The 16,207-nt window shown below is 40.8% G+C and overlaps 1 protein-coding gene across 1 annotated transcript; it reads right to left on the reverse strand.

The window, feature by feature from the left end:
- Positions 1–7,079: 7,079 nt before the first annotated feature.
- On the reverse strand, positions 7,080–8,106 carry fibina (fin bud initiation factor a). The gene has a single exon (XM_067436523.1). It carries the CDS (start codon positions 8,032–8,034, stop codon positions 7,363–7,365), a length of 672 nt encoding a protein of 223 aa, XP_067292624.1. The 5' UTR covers positions 8,035–8,106; the 3' UTR covers positions 7,080–7,362.
- Positions 8,107–16,207: the final 8,101 nt, after the last annotated feature.

Raw genomic sequence — 16,207 nt, forward strand, 5'->3', positions numbered from 1 at the left:
GGACCCTGTACAGGGACGGGAATGACATTGTCATGTATATACTTTCCATTTTAAATGTCTGTGGAGGAGCTATAGACCTCATATGTAGTACCATTTGTAAGCTTAGAGTCTCTACTTTCTGGAGATATGCATCACTTTGGCATTTGTTTTACACAAAGTAATGTATTTACACTAAATAACTCTGGTACCATTTCCGCCTAGCCTAGAAATCTAGACGCACCCTAGTGGTAGCAAATTTAATCTGCCGCGAGTGTTGTCTAGGAACTCTCAATCACCCTTCTGAGCTTGTATTCCCCTCACTCTGGACGAGCCAATAACATCGTGTATAGAGTCGGGGGGCGGGGCCATAATGACGACGGCCGAGTTGCGTTTGCGTGCTTCTAGTAAACACAGAAACTGGCGAACGGCGGTCTTTCGAATCAGCTTTGACCGCGACTCTGGAAGACTTGGAATTAAGCTTTTCTCTGAGAAAAGAACAAAGAACGGCACTGAAGTCATTCTTAAAAAGGGAAGATGTGTTCGGAGTTTAGCCGACCGGATACGGCAAATGTTTAATCTATCAACGAGTTCTGTCTTGTGCCCACACAAACATAATAAAACTCAACATAAAATCCAGGCCTGGTCCTCTCTCATCTTCCGCTGCCCTTGCTCCTCCTTTTATGCTCCAGTCACATGGCCGCGAGACGAGACCGGTGTGTCATGCAGCTGGCACTCATTAACACTAATCCCACTCTCGCAGTCCCTCGCCCCGCTGCTTGTCACACCACAGTGTTCCTTTAATACTACTTCTATAATTTTGACGTTATTCTTTGAATATGTGTTTTTGAATTAAAAGACCCTTTTTGCATTTCTGGAGCTCTCAGAAGTCTTCATAGTAGAGTAAACTTCTATATAGCTGAACAGGAGACAACCGGAAATATAATTTTTGCATTCCCATTTGCTCCAATAGCAAAAGAAAAAAAAATCCATAATAGCGTTTCCATGACTCTGCAAAAGAGGAAAAATGTAGAGACTAATCACAGCAGTCAAAAGAGACAATAATGTCAAATTTGACATTTTTTCCTCGGCTGGTGTACTAGAAGCACCCTTGTACATTTACTGCCAAAGTAATATAACACAAAGTATATGGTACTGGGTTTTAGTCACCTTTAAAAAGTGGCTCTGCTTTTAGCGGTATTCATTGGCATAGCAACTTCTGCTCCGCGGCTAACCTGCTCCAGGGCAGGGTTTGTTCATTTCAAATGCAATACAGTTTAACTCCAGCCCTAATCAAACACACCTGCCTGTAATTTCATGTTATCTTGAAGATGTTGGTTAAGTGTGTTTGATTAGGTTTGGAATAATAGGCTAAATTCTGCAAGGCAGTGGAGCTTGAAGGCCAAAGTTGCCCACCCCTGGTCTAGACCATAACAATGACAGTGGCTGGCTCAGTGTCATTGAGCAGCGCTGGGCAACTCTGACCCTCAATATCCACTTTCCTGCAGAGTTTAACTCCAACCCTGATTAAACTTACCTGCCTGTAGCTTTCTAGTAATCCTGATGTAACAATGTTTAAAGTTCAGGAAAGAAAGAGGCGGGAACAGGCAAATGATCAAAGTTTTAATCATAAAATAAGCAGAAAACAAAACAAAAACGGAAGTAAAGTAACAGCCCCTCACGAATGATTGCCACATATAAACATAAACAAACACAACATAAGCAGTCCAGACCTGGTCCTCCATATTCTTGCACTGCCGTTACGCCTCCTTTTATCCTTCTGGAGGTCCGACTCAAGACCGATGAGGCATGCAGGTGATGTTCAGCCCTCGCGCTACCGGACTCGCTCTATTCACATGGCTCTCGGTCCTGCCCTGCTTGCCACACATCCCAGTTCCACTCTCAGGCTAGGGATGGCGAAAACTAAACATTTTCTTGACCGACCACCGAGCCTCATTAGCCAGTTGAAACCGGTTAACCGATTAGTTTAAAATATGCTGCGCTATTTGAAACAACAGCCGCGAGCCGCGCTCCCGCTCTCTCACACACACACACACACACACACACACACACACACACACACACACACACACACACACACACACACACACACACACACACACACACACACACACACACACACACACACACACACACACACAACACACTGTCCTGGCGCTGCCGCCTCCCTTCCACTCACGTCACTTTTTTTACGTCGCTTGTTTGTAATCGGAGGACAATGGCTCCTTAGTTTCGAAATTGTTTGGGTACAAGGTGATCGCGTTGAAAAAAAAGGTATTTGTCTAGCGTAAGAAGCCCAATTGAAACATTGCCGCGGCTCATTTAAGAAAATGACAGCTCCGAAGAGACCCCGCTTTAGTTCGAGGTAGTGCTAACAATAATTAAGAAAGACGATCAACACCTTATGTGTTACCACTGAAATGTAGATGTAATATATTTCCAAATGTAAGCTTATGCGGAATGCACGCTTCATACTGTCATCTGCCCTGACTCTAACCTCGAGTGTTTTAGCCTGTTTACTTTTTGCAAACCCAAACGCTGTGACCTTGCGGCAAATGTTTTTATTGGTTTATTAAGTACAAACAGGCGAGTTATGAAAAATTGAGTGCGAGGGATATGTTCACTTCACACAAAAAGATTTTGGAAGGAGACAGCTAACTGTAGTAGCGTTTAGTTCACTGTCTATAATTGCCTAATTTAGAGATTTTTTTTTTAACCGACAACTTTGATCGGTTAACGTTGATACGGTCAACCATTGGTCAAACGGTCATCGGTTCACATCCCTATGGCAGGCTGGGGCTAACCTTGAGTCTGTGGTCTTCTCCTTCACTTCTTCATCACAGCAGCCACAGCACAGGACAGACAAGGTGAGAGAAAGGAGATGTTAGGATGAAGAAGACCGAGATGAGGAGAGAGGGTCTCTCTTCAATCTGGGTCTGGTTCTCAAAACACACTGCCTCCGGTGCTCCACTAGCTGGGTGAACTTCTCCGTGATGCCTGGTGGTGGTGCTGGATACCAGTCTGTGGATGGCCCTCTAACTCTTCCGACGCCTGGTGGACAGCAACGGCTCCTCCGGCTTACGGCTTCACATTCCCTGCTCCTCCTTATCCGTGTGGACTGCAACAGGCTCCAGACTGAGGAAAATCCTGCTGCCAACTCTTCCGCTCTCTCGGACAGCAGCCGCTCCTTCACACCCCAGATGGACAGATCCCTCACCTCGTGTTTCAGCACGGAAGTAACAATGTTTGTATTCAGGGAAGAACGAAGCAGGAACCGGCAAATGTTTAGCATAAAGTTGAATCATAAAATTAACAAACAACGAAACCAAAGTAAAGCGACAGCCCCTCATGGACGACTGCCAAATGCAGTATAAACACAAACAAACCCATCATAAATACTCCAGACCTGTTCCTCTCTCTTCTTTCAATTTCATGACTCATGCTTTTATACGTCCGGAGTTCTTCTGTGAGACTTGAGACCGGTGTGGCACGCAGGTTATGTTCATTATCACTCACCCACTGTCCTCACTCCATTCTCGCAACTTTCTGCCCCGCCCTGCTTTCCACAACTGAAGACCTTGATTAGTTTATTCACATATGTTTGATTAGGGTTGGAGCCAAACTCTGCAGTAAAATGGCCAGAGTTGCCCATCCCTGCCATAGAGTGATAGTGAAGGATGAGACAGACAGGGTGTGTGAAACTCTTGCAGTGGGCTTTGGGACTGCAACAGGCCCCTTGATGGCAGTCATGGGGTCTGCAGTTTTACCTGGAAATGCTTACTGTGAACCGAGAAAGTAACCTTTTCTCTTTCAGAGGTGTGGAAGGGACTCAAAAATGGGGCTCCAATACAAGTATATTCATTAAACAGTGGACCTGGTGTTGTTCCAGATGGGTGATAGGCATTGGTGGATGGGGCTCACTGCTTGTGGTCCATGGAGCATGTGCCCCAAATGCTTTGTCAGCAATCCTGCCCTGCCTCTGTGACATGACTGGGGACATGAGAAGTCTCTTTAACCAGGCTCAGACTTGACCAAGACAGGAAACCTGTGGTTGTCCGAGAGCTGGTCAGAAACTGGGGCAACCGTAACTTAGTCAGTGGGACAAGAACCCTCCTCCTCCATGTGCACAGAAAGACCAGACAGGATTCCCAGGATTATGGGCAATTATTGTTGTCAGTAAGTGTACATTAGTTGTACAATTCAAGAGTGTGTTTTGGGTACAAAAGTGTGGAGTATAAAGGAAATGCATTGGCCAAGTGGCCTGCAGTCATTGCATGGCACTACTTTGGGAATAGCAAGCAAATTCTTACAAGGCTATGTAGACTATACTACAATAATACTAATATAAACTAGATGAAAAGCAGTAGGCTACAATGAGCAAAACTTCCAAATAGGCATTATTCATAAAAGTATGCAAAAATATTTGGTAACACTTTATTTTGATGGTTCCTTCTGTTGACTATAAGTAACTTTCGAATGTCAACTAACTCTCCTAATATTCTCTCACAACAGACATTCTACTGACTTTAAGTAACTTTGCAACTACATGTCCAGTTATTCTAAACCTAACCCTATCCATCTACTAATACTCTACTAACACTCTAATGAGAGTTAATGAGGCGCCATGTAGGATTTAAATCAAACTTTGCTTACATACATACATAACACACGTGCATATACATCTATAAATTACTCGCATATACATGTATACTATTGGATGTTTAAAATACATATATGAAATACATGTGCACACTAATATGAAATCCATACCAATACATATGATGTTAGTAATGAATGCATACACATTTGTGAATAACTAATATAAACTTGACGCACGCATAGACTTATAAATACTCGCATATACATATAAACTTCCATGCATATGGACCATCACAATAAAGGGAAACCAAATATGTACTTTTCCTGAAATACTGAAATGTGCCTCCACTGTACCATGAGGCTGCAAGAGGAGTCATCCTATTTGTAAATGGCTGAGAACAGTATGGCTGACCTTTGTAGGTCACATGAAATGCACAATTGTATTCACGACCAATACGTACGCATTTTACTAGGTGGCTAATTCGTTAGAATTTTTACGACCTCACTTGTACGAATATGTACGTTTAGTCTAAACCCTAGTGATGGGTAGGTTTGGTGGTGGTGGTGTGTGTGTGTGTGTGTGTGTGTGTCTGTGTGTGTGTGTGGGGGGGGAGGGGGTTAGGGGGGGATCAATGAACAGAGGCAAGAGAAGTTTCAATAAAAAAAGAAAAACAGCTCATTTTTTAAACCATTACCCAGAAAATAATGGACTGAACCAATAAATTAAGAACAAAAATATTTTATGATATTAACATTTTGTTAATAGCTTTCAAATGTGATCTTTTTTTATAACTCAGCCAGGCTGATCTCTGCATGTTCATAAATTCAATACATATTAAAATTCATCATAAAACTGTCAACATTAGTATATGAGTACTAATTGAGAACAATCACATTTTAAAAGCTAACAGATTGGTATCTCTTTCTTTTAGTTTTACACACACACACACACACACACACACACACACACACACACACACACACACACACACACACACACACACACACACACACACACACACACACACACACACACACACACACACACACACACTTTCAATGTAATTTATAGCAGCATGAAAGCTGCGATGATCATCTGATATAGTTTTACTTTAATCTATCTAAATCTAACAAAACCAGCACATCAGTCAAACCCAGCATCTTTAAGTATCTTACTTAAAATTATCATCAATCGTTCTCTCTCTCTCTCTCTCTCTCTCTCTCTCTCTCTCTCTCTCTCTCTCTCTCTCTCTCTCTCTCTCTCTCTCTCTCTCTCTCTCTCTCTCTCTCTCTTCTTTAACAACAAAACCCTTGAAACTAGATCCATATGATATGTTACTAAACAGACTCAGATCTGGTAACCCTAAACCATTAGAAAATTCTTTCCTTGAGCTTTAACCTCCAGCAAGAATACAACTCTGAATAAGAGGAAGAAAAAGAAAACAGTCGCGGCCCAGGAGACTGCGGGCAGAAAACATCTATGAGTACTTCATTGTTCTGGTTAGAAATTAAAATTCAGCAGCAACACAGTACTTCTGCTTTTGGTACAATATTTGGGTTTATGCGTCTGTGGTTTGGGTGTGTGTTACGCTTCAGCATGATTATGAGTAATGACTTATTTTTATGGATGGACTACAGTTAAAGGTTGAAACTGCTCACCAGCTAATATCCCTGCATTCTTGTGGAGTTGGAAGTTGGGAAAGGTAGATTGTGTTTCGTTGTATGCTACAGTCTTTGATTATTCTTCCACATGGCAGAAAGAGAAAGAGACTTTCTGTTCTAATGGCACAGGAAATGCCAGATTTCAACCAGCTTATTTAACCACCAACCCTCCAACTTCCTCAATCATCCACTATGGAATGTCAGCGGTAGACAGACAGACAAAAAATACCAGACTGCTGAAGAGAGTCATAACCGATTTTGACATCAGTTGCAGAAAAAAACTATATCTGTGTATGGTGTTCTGTGAGGGAAACCGCAGTTGTAGTCATAAGGACGATCTGATGTTAAAATATGACTTTTGTATATAGCCAGGCTAATTATATCTTATTAAACCTTATTTTAGTTTAATTCATTTAGAAGCGCATTTTAACTTTTTTACACTATCCTAAATGTGACTGATTGATATCTAACAGTTTATTTATTTATTTATGCAACTAATAAAAAAGGCATACACATTTATTATTGTTTGCATGAATTGCCCAGAGATAAAATATAAAAGCAAAAATATTCAGACATTTTTTTTCAGTATAATGATTTCTGTAATTTACTCACAACATGTAAAACATTTGTCAGGGTTATTAAGGTGGTTTCACATTTAGAAAATACCTGTTTTATATATATATATATATATATATATATATATATATATATATATATATATATATATATATATATATATATATATATATATATATATATATATATAGCTCTGGAAAAAAATAAAAGACTGCTGAACATTGAGAAATCAATGTTAAGTGGTCTCTTACTTTTTTCCAGAGCTGTATTAGTTTGTAACAGGCTATAACTTTTTTTGCTTTTGTAGGCTACTTGTGTTTTAAACCATAACTTTAATATCCAAATAAATTCCAATCTAAAATGGTTCTCTACTATTGACATTTCTTTATTTTTAAGAGTGAACGAGCCTTCATTACTCAAAACCACAAAAAGAATTTAATGCGTGGGAAATGTTATTGCAAGTGTGTTAAACGCTGGATCTCCTTCAACCCAAGCCGGTCTGAAAGTCTGTCCAGAATGTCTGTGGGTCTAAACATTCAGGTAGTCGTTTTTCAGCCGGCTTAACCTCGACCCGTGACTGCGAATGATCAGAGAGATGAGTTCGTGTTTATCCTTGAGTCCGGACGAGATGTCCAGAGTCTCCTGTAGAGTGTCCCTCACGTTATACATGGGGTTGATGAAGTTATTGGTAAACTCACTCTCCTCTCTTTGCTCCGTCTCCTGGCTTTGCTTGAATTTCGTCTCCAACTCCAGAAGAGATTTCTCCACGTTTGTAAACGCCTCGTTGATTTGCACAATCTCTCTATTCAGGTATTTGCCGTAACTGTCCTCTCCGTCCAGGTCGTAGGAAATGCTCTTCCCAAGGCTCTCCAGGACGCGCGCTGCGTCTTCGATCTGCTGTTTGACGACGATGAAGTCCTCTCGAATGAGCGAGTCCTGGTCTTCCTCCAGAGGACACGGTCTGCGGTCGATCCATTTGAAAAGCATCTGGCATTTCTCCGGGTCCTCGGTCTCCTCGTAATCACCGTCCGGGACGAAGAAGTGGTGAAAAGTCCCGTTGGACATTTCAGGGAGCAAAGGTCCCGTGTAGACCGCGCCGCAGATCGGCCATAAAAACAGACCAACGGCGAAGGCTAACATGATAGATAGCTTCTGTCCACTCCGAAGGTCTGGCTGACCTGAGAGAGACGATGCGCGCATCTGGAACTCTTCATATGAGTGCGCGCACTAGAGGAGACGCTCATGGCTGTAACCCGAGTCCAGCGCGCCTTTACGCGCTCTCGAATTACCTCACGGAGAGACTAAACACTGTTTGAAAGAGTTTTTAAACTCACATTTTTGCATATATGTGTAGGGTACAACAGGGCTAAAGGCACATATCAAGAAGAATATGCTTTTCACTGCTTCCATAGTGTATGATGGAAAAATATGTTCATATTATGTTCTTTTTTTCATAGTTATTTTATATTTGTTATGCAAAAAAGCTAATTACAATAGGACAAATATGATAGAGATTCAAATTAAATAAACTATATATTTTTAGGTATAGTATGTTTATTTAAATAATAATAATAATGATATAAACCAAGTCATGTGCACAAATGTCAAAGTCAGACGCTGTTTATTATCATGTTAATTATTGTGCTTTTTGCCACAACAGCAGGAGTGCCTTTTACCTCAAATACCATACTTTTACATCTCAAAATATATTCAATCATTTGTATTAATTCTCATTGTCCTAATAAATCAAAATAAATAAGCATTAAATATTAAAAATTAGCACAGAATAGTGTTAATTTTGTCACCTATTTTTAATTTAGTCTTAGTCTTGTCCTAAATGTCCTTGTTAGTTTTAGTCACAAAACAACTCAAGGTATCTTAGTCAAGTGTTAGTTAAAACATTTTAGACTTTTTTTTTTACATAAATTATTTCTGAGATTATTTCTAATACCATTTCAGTCAAATAGTGTTTCACACATCTCAAACACTGGTTAAATGTCACAATTACCAGATTTATATATATATATATACACACAGGTCCTTCTCAAACAATTTGCATATTGTGATAAAGTTCATTATTTTCCATAATGTAATGATAAAAATTAAACTTTCATATATTTTAGATTCATTGCACTCCAACTGAAATATTTCAGGTCTTTTATTGTTTTAATACTGATGATTTTGGCATACAGCTCATGAAAACCCAAAATTTCTCAAAAAATTAGCATATCATGAAAAGGTTCTCTAAATGAGCTATTAACCTAATCATCTGAATCAACTAATTAACTCTAAACACCTGCAAAAGATTCCTGAGGCTTTTAAAAACTCCCAGCCTGGTTCATTACCGCAAAACCGCAAAACCGCAATCATGGGTAAGACTGCCGACCTGACTGCTGTCCAGAAGGCCATCATTGACACCCTCAAGCGAGAGGGTAAGACACAGAAAGACATTTCTGAACGAATAGGCTGTTCCCAGAGTGCTGTATCAAGGCACCTCAGTGGGAAGTCTGTGGGAAGGAAAAAGTGTGGCAAAAAACACTGCACAACGGGAGGTGACCGGACCCTGAGGGAGATTGTGGAGAAGGACCGATTCCAGACCTTGGGGGACCTGCGGAAGCAGTGGACTGAGCCTGGAGTAGAAACATCCAGAGCCGCCGTGCACAGGCGTGTGCAGGAAATGGGCTACAGGTGCCGCATTCCCCAGGTCAAGACACTTTGGGCTACAGAGAAGCAGCACTGGACTGTAGAGCTGCAACTAACGATTATTTTTTCTGTCGACTAATCTAACGATTATTTTTTCGATTAGTCGACTAATCTAACGATTTATTTTTTTACCCTTTGAAATTTTTCACAATTCTGTGGCACCCCCTCACATAAGTTACGCTAGAGGTGTAACAGTACAGACTGCTCACAGTTCGCTTTGTATCACGGTTTTAGGTTCACGTTTCAGTACAGTTCGGTATTTGCTATGTTCAGGGGAAAAAGGACTACTGTCAAATGAAAATAAAGAAAATAAGAACAGATAACTTAAATAGAAGCAGCAGCACAAATAAATACTATTGAGCAAAGATGAGAATAAAATAAACAATGCTTTCAGGTAGGTCCAACATTAGTTTTTAGGTAGAGAAATGGAATGAAGTAATCAAAGTAAAATAACCACATTTATTTTTGTATAAAATATTTAACTGTATAAAATTAAAAAAATAATCCTTATTAAACTTACAAAAGCTATTCAGTCAGGAGCAGTGAGTGATGTCTTTATCTTTTGTTTGACATTAAACAGACAGCAGTGAATGCTACTGCCCCTTTAAGACCCAAGGATCGTCGTATTTTCTGTATAAAGTTCACTTAAGGCATAGAGTAGGCTATGACAGTTTGACATACTTTTTGTGAGTTTGTCCGTTTAAGCACAGGATTTGAAAGATAACTCAATATTTGCGCGCTTTGGGACGAGTGCACAAAGACATCTTCTCATTCGCGTCTCCTGGCTACACGGGGGTGATGACGGTGAAAATGACTGCTCATATTCGGACGTACGGCAGCACTCGCATTGCGTTTTATAAAGTTTACAAAGAGAGACCGTTTTGCCCACGTTTTTCTTTTATTATCGCTGTTGTTGTAGTGTATACCTGAGGAGTCAGCGCGTGTATCCATCGACAGAAACATACATACAGCATTATTTCCAAGTTACAACCCGTATTAAAGATGCGTCATCAGGTGTGAGATGAACAGAAGTGTAAGTGCGTCCCCGCAACTTTTGCTCGGTATCCCGGTTGGGAAACACTGGTCTGTATTGATTGACACCGCGCTGGCTTGTTTAGAATTATATGAGCGCCGTGACCGCGCGCTGCCGCGTGATGAAGGCGTGTCGCAACTCTGTTATTCAACTGCTCTGGTTTTAAAAGCTATGTCTAAATGCGCCAAAATGCAATAAAACTTGTTTTACGGTCGAATGCAACGCGCGCACGTGTGTGCGTGTGTGTGTGAGTAAGAGACGCGCAAAAGGGCGGAGAGAGCTAAACGAATATGCGTGCGTCTTTTAAATAGCGTAAAAATGAATGAATGACGAATGTGGCGGCCGTTATTGATTATGTGGCAGTCCGCCACAAATTAGTCTATGTGTGGGAAACACTGTTTGGCCTCTGTTTATTCCCATACTTTTGATATTCGCGGTCTAGGTTTTTGTGATAGAACCAGGAGCAGAAGCCAACATTACGCGAGATGAACACCTGACACGACGCGTCGACGCATTTCACGAACGTCGACGTATTTCCGTAGTCGACGTCATCGATGACGTCGACGCGTCGTTGCAGCACTACTGGACTGTTGCTCAGTGGTCCAAAGTACTTTTCGGATTGTGTGTATCATTACATAATGGAAAACAATTAACTTTATCACAATATGCTAATTTTTTTAGAAGGACCTGTATAAGGGAAAATAAGTTTGCCTTATTAAGCACTATTTTAAACTTTTTTTGGGTTAAATTATATTTGCTTGCATTCATTAATATTCACTTGTGTGTGCTTCTATAATAAAATTAAAATATTAGAATGCAAGATTTTTTTTTTTTTCAACCTTCATTTTTTAAAATTTCACATTTACGGAAATGTAGTCTAGATACGTGTATATTTATTTATTAAAGAGCCATACAGTCACCAAGTGGGTAAACCATGGGATTACAAATGAAAATTATTATATTTACAGCCACAAAATGACTCTAAATATGCCTCTTTGCATTAGAATTCTCTAATTTAACCTTAACCAGTACACTATAGTAATATAAATAATACATATTATAAAAATGAAAAATATATTAAGTGCTCAATAATGGACCATAATTATTGCACAAATAGTTTTAACTACCAAAACATCTCCTCAAAATATTCATTACTGTACTGTTTACCTGTATAGTGAAGCTGTTGTCTATTCAATGTATTGACAGAGCTGCTTGTGTGGAACTATTGAGAGCTCCGTGAGCCGCGTGAGCGCGCGGCGCCGAGAGGTGAACTCTGTTATTCGACGGCTCTGGCTTTTACTGTTATGCTACATTAAGTGCGCAAAAACGCTATTAATTGTTTGAATTTCGTATTAAAACTTTACAAATTTGGCGTGAGATTTGCTTGGCCAGAGTGGAAGCGTGAGTCAAAGCCTGAAAGCGACAGTTGGAATCTGTTTTCTGCTCCATGTAGTTTCTTGTTTTCTCCACAGGATGGCAGCGACAGAACACTGAGACAAAACCTGACCTTGAGCAACAGCAGCCCAAACTCTTTTCGGAATATTTTGAAAAAAATATCAGCTGAATATTCTCTCTCGTGATAATAATAATAATAATAATTCATTACATTTATATAGCGCTTTTCTAGACACCCAAAGCGCTTTACATATAGAAGGGGGGAAACTCCTCAGCCACCACCAATGTGCAGCATCCACCTGGATGATGCAACGGCAGCCATATTGCGCCAGAACGCCCACCGCACACCAGCTGATTGGTGGAGAGGAGACAGAGTGATTAGGCCAATCAGGATATGGGGATTATTAGGAGGCCATGATGGACAGAGGCCAATGGGCAAATTTGGCCAGGATGCCGGGGTTACACCGCTACTCTTTATCGAAGGACATCCTGGGATATTTAACGACCACAGAGAGTCGGGACCTCGGTTTAACGTCTCATCCGAAGGACGGCACTCATTGACAGTATAGTGTCCCCATCACTATACTGGGGCATTAGGACCCACAAAGACCACAAGGTGAGCGCCCCCTGCTGGCCTCACTAACACCTCTACCAGCAGCTACCTAGTTTTCCCAGTTGGTCTCCCATCCAGGTACTGACCAGGCTCAGCCCTGCTTAGCTTCAGTAGGAAACCAGTCTTGGGCTACAGGGTGATATGGCTGCTGGCACGAATGAAAAATGACGAAAAAGTAGAGAGGATTGTGGACAAAAATGAAGAGAGATTTTATCTTTGTTTTTATTTTATGCAAAACATTTTGGTCTCGTACTTTTCAACAACAATAATGCATTTTAATTTAGTCTCAATCAGTGTTTTTGGACATTGGAGCAGTCTCGTCATTGTTTCGTCTTACGCTGCATTCACACCGGACGCGAATGACATGTTTTGCGCGAGTGATTTACATGTTAAGTCAATGCAGAGACGCGAATAGGCATTCTGCGATGCGAATCATGCAAATTGAGCGTGTGATTCGCGCGAAACACACTGGCTCAAGTTGAAAACTCTGAAATTTGGCGGATATTCGCGCCGCGTTAACCAATGAGGAGCCTCCTTACTGCTGTCACATGGTGAAGTGCCGGATTGGGAAACCCAGAGGCCAGAGTAATTTAAAAATACTACTGTTATTGTGTCACAAAATGTAGTTGTAAGAGTTTTTCAGGAGAGAATGTAGTTGTTTTAAGCTCAAATATGTGGTTTATTTATTTAGAGAGCCCTACTTGAAAATTTGATCTGGCGTTTTTGGAGGTATGAGACCCAGGCGATCAGCGGCGCTCAGCGCTCGTCAACCCCGGCGAGAGCAGCCTTAACTCGGCTAGTCCTTCTGACGACTGCCGCTGCCTGGCAGAAGCCCCTATCATGACACAAATTCACGCCTGTTGTGAATGTCACACCCGGATGAAGTGAATGGATTCTAAATGTTCACGCGTCCATACTTCACGCAAATAGTGCGATTTATTCATGTCATTCGCGTCCAGTGTGAACGCAGCATAAAGGCCCTTTCACAACGGACACGATTGTGCTGCAGCGAAAAAACGACATTTATTTTTGTCGTTTCAGTTTCGATTTTTTTTTTTACTCTAGCGGCGTCAAAAACGGTTTCGACCAATAAAATACAAGGAAACAAACGTGACGAAATGTCCAGTTGATGTCACGAGCTATTCACTCAACATTAACCTTTCCCAGGTATGGAATATCTCATGAGATTACAGGCCTAGTCAAAGCTGTGCACCTGCAGCTGTTTTTACTACTGTGTTTACAGACAGCAATAACTTAAGTTAACCTTTTATAAATCGTTTATTCTTTTTTTAAACCTTATTCCGCGATTATGGAAAGTGAATGTGTAGCCGTATGTCTCTGGCACTTAAATGTTTACATTGTGACTCAACTGGAAACAGTCCGGATCGATTGGTTCCTGAAGTGTGCGGTTTGTCTCGTTAGATGCGTTGCTCTCTCAGGATGAGATCCTCAAATGTCCCACAGACTTAAGAAAGTAAGTGCAGAACCGGCCATGATAAAGTTTTAGCTCCTGTACATGATTAGCATACTCCCCTTCAGACTCTCTGTTGACTGGGTGCACCTGAAACCTTCTTTTCGGTCTCTTAAATAAAACAAAAAGCTTGTCTTCACTGTCCGTGTTTTCTCAGCTGACGCAGCGAATGTTGTGTAATGTTGGAGCTCTGAAACGCCGCAAATTCATGTCGCGGCTGATGTGAATGGTTTTGACGCGAAATATTCGCATACAAAATATTTGCTTACTCGCTTCGCTTTTTCATTACGCCTCCTGTGTGAAAGGGCCTTTAGTCATGGGAAAAAAGGTCGTTGACGAATATATTTAGTCTGGTCTCGTCTGGCAAAATTAACACTAGCACAGAATCAACATTTGCGCTGCTGCCTGCGATTGCATCACGGATCAGCCAAATTTCCACGTGCATCATCAAAAGCGGTTGTTAAGAAAAGTGCTGAGCTTAGTTGTATGCCATCTAGTGGTTTAAAAGTAAAATGCACCTTTACCCCAGTACGCCTTTAGACATGTTATACCCTTAAGTCCAAAGTATACTTCTCCTGCTCCGTCCGTGTGACATAATCTTTGCCATTGTTCGCACACCCCATCCAAATATCGCCTGCGCCAGAAAGTCACAAGAGTCACAACAATTGTACTGAGCATGTGTCGAACTCGGCCATCAGCGCTCATCCACGCTTGAGTACAGCCTACTTTAGGGGTTGACCGACATTTATGTGCAGAAAGTCAAGTTGTATTAAAGTAAACCCGGGGCTTTATGGTGTGTGTACACTAAAAGCTAATTTAATTATTTGCGCAAGAAGATTACATACAAAGCCAATGCAAAAATCCAAATAGATGCAAATTCACACCGGGCAATGTGAATGAAATGAACATGTTATATAGGCCTACGTCCCAATTGCATCAACTCGAGCGGAAAATTGGTGCAAGCCAATCAGTGAAGAGCTTATAGACACGTTATCAAACTGGACGCCCGCCATCCTCAAGTAGCTCTGGAAGTGTCTGTCATCCAGGCATAGTTCCTGGAAAAAACTGTGAAATTCATTGAGTTGTGTGCTTTGAACCCAGACATCTCGCCGTTTGACATCTTACTGCCGTATTTGTGACGTCCAGAACAGATCCGGGGCAGCAATAGCAGTTCTCTCCAACATGGTTGATGACGAAAAAAATTTCAGAAAGAAATGTTGTTGTTGTTGATGAGCACGAAGACACTCCGGATTTTGATGGTGAGTGATGCAAAAAACAAATGATCCCGCGAGTAATCTAGAGCGAGTAATCTAGAGCCAGTAATCTAGAGCGAGTAATCTAGAGCCAGTAATCTAGAGCGAGTAATCTAGAGACAGTAATCTAGAGCGAGTAATCTAGAGCCAGTAATCTAGAGCGAGTAATCTAGAGCCAGTAATCTAGAGCCAGTAATCTAGAGCCAGTAATCTAGAGCCAGTAATCTAGAGCCAGTAATCTAGAGCCAGTAATCTAGAGCCAGTAATCTAGAGCCAGTAACGAGATGCAAATATTCGATTCGCTTTTGGTGTGCACATTCCTCCATTTGGTTAAATTATATAAAATTGATAACCTATTGACGTCATAAACAAACATTGTAACATACATCATTGTGATATACTACCAGCAGTGTGAATACAAGTGGGACACTAATACAAATCAGCAGGACTTAATCTTTGTGGGAGGACTAATGGCCAAAATATGCAGCATTCAGCATTCTTTCCGTTTCCGAAAACACTTGGTCAGCAATGTGCCAGGATAAACTACACATCTGACAGTTTCACGGATGATAAAGCTTTACAAACATCACTAAAGCACACAAGCAGTTAATAAAGAAGTGAGAGGAATAATCAACCACACATTTTTCTGTTGATAAACATTCATTTAATTAAATAAAACATAAGACATGATAGATAGATAGATAGACAGACAGACAGACAGACAGACAGACAGACAGACAGACAGACAGACAGACAGATAGATAGATAGATAGATAGATAGATAGATAGATAGATAGATAGATAGATAGATAGATAGATAGATAGATAGATAGACAGATCCATCGACCTTTGTCTTCTCTCATAAGCAGTTTTAACCTGTTAAAAACTCAATGATTAACATGTGA

The sequence above is a fragment of the Pseudorasbora parva genome, chromosome 25, assembly GCF_024679245.1.
Source record: "Pseudorasbora parva isolate DD20220531a chromosome 25, ASM2467924v1, whole genome shotgun sequence".
Classification (NCBI taxonomy): domain Eukaryota; kingdom Metazoa; phylum Chordata; class Actinopteri; order Cypriniformes; family Gobionidae; genus Pseudorasbora; species Pseudorasbora parva.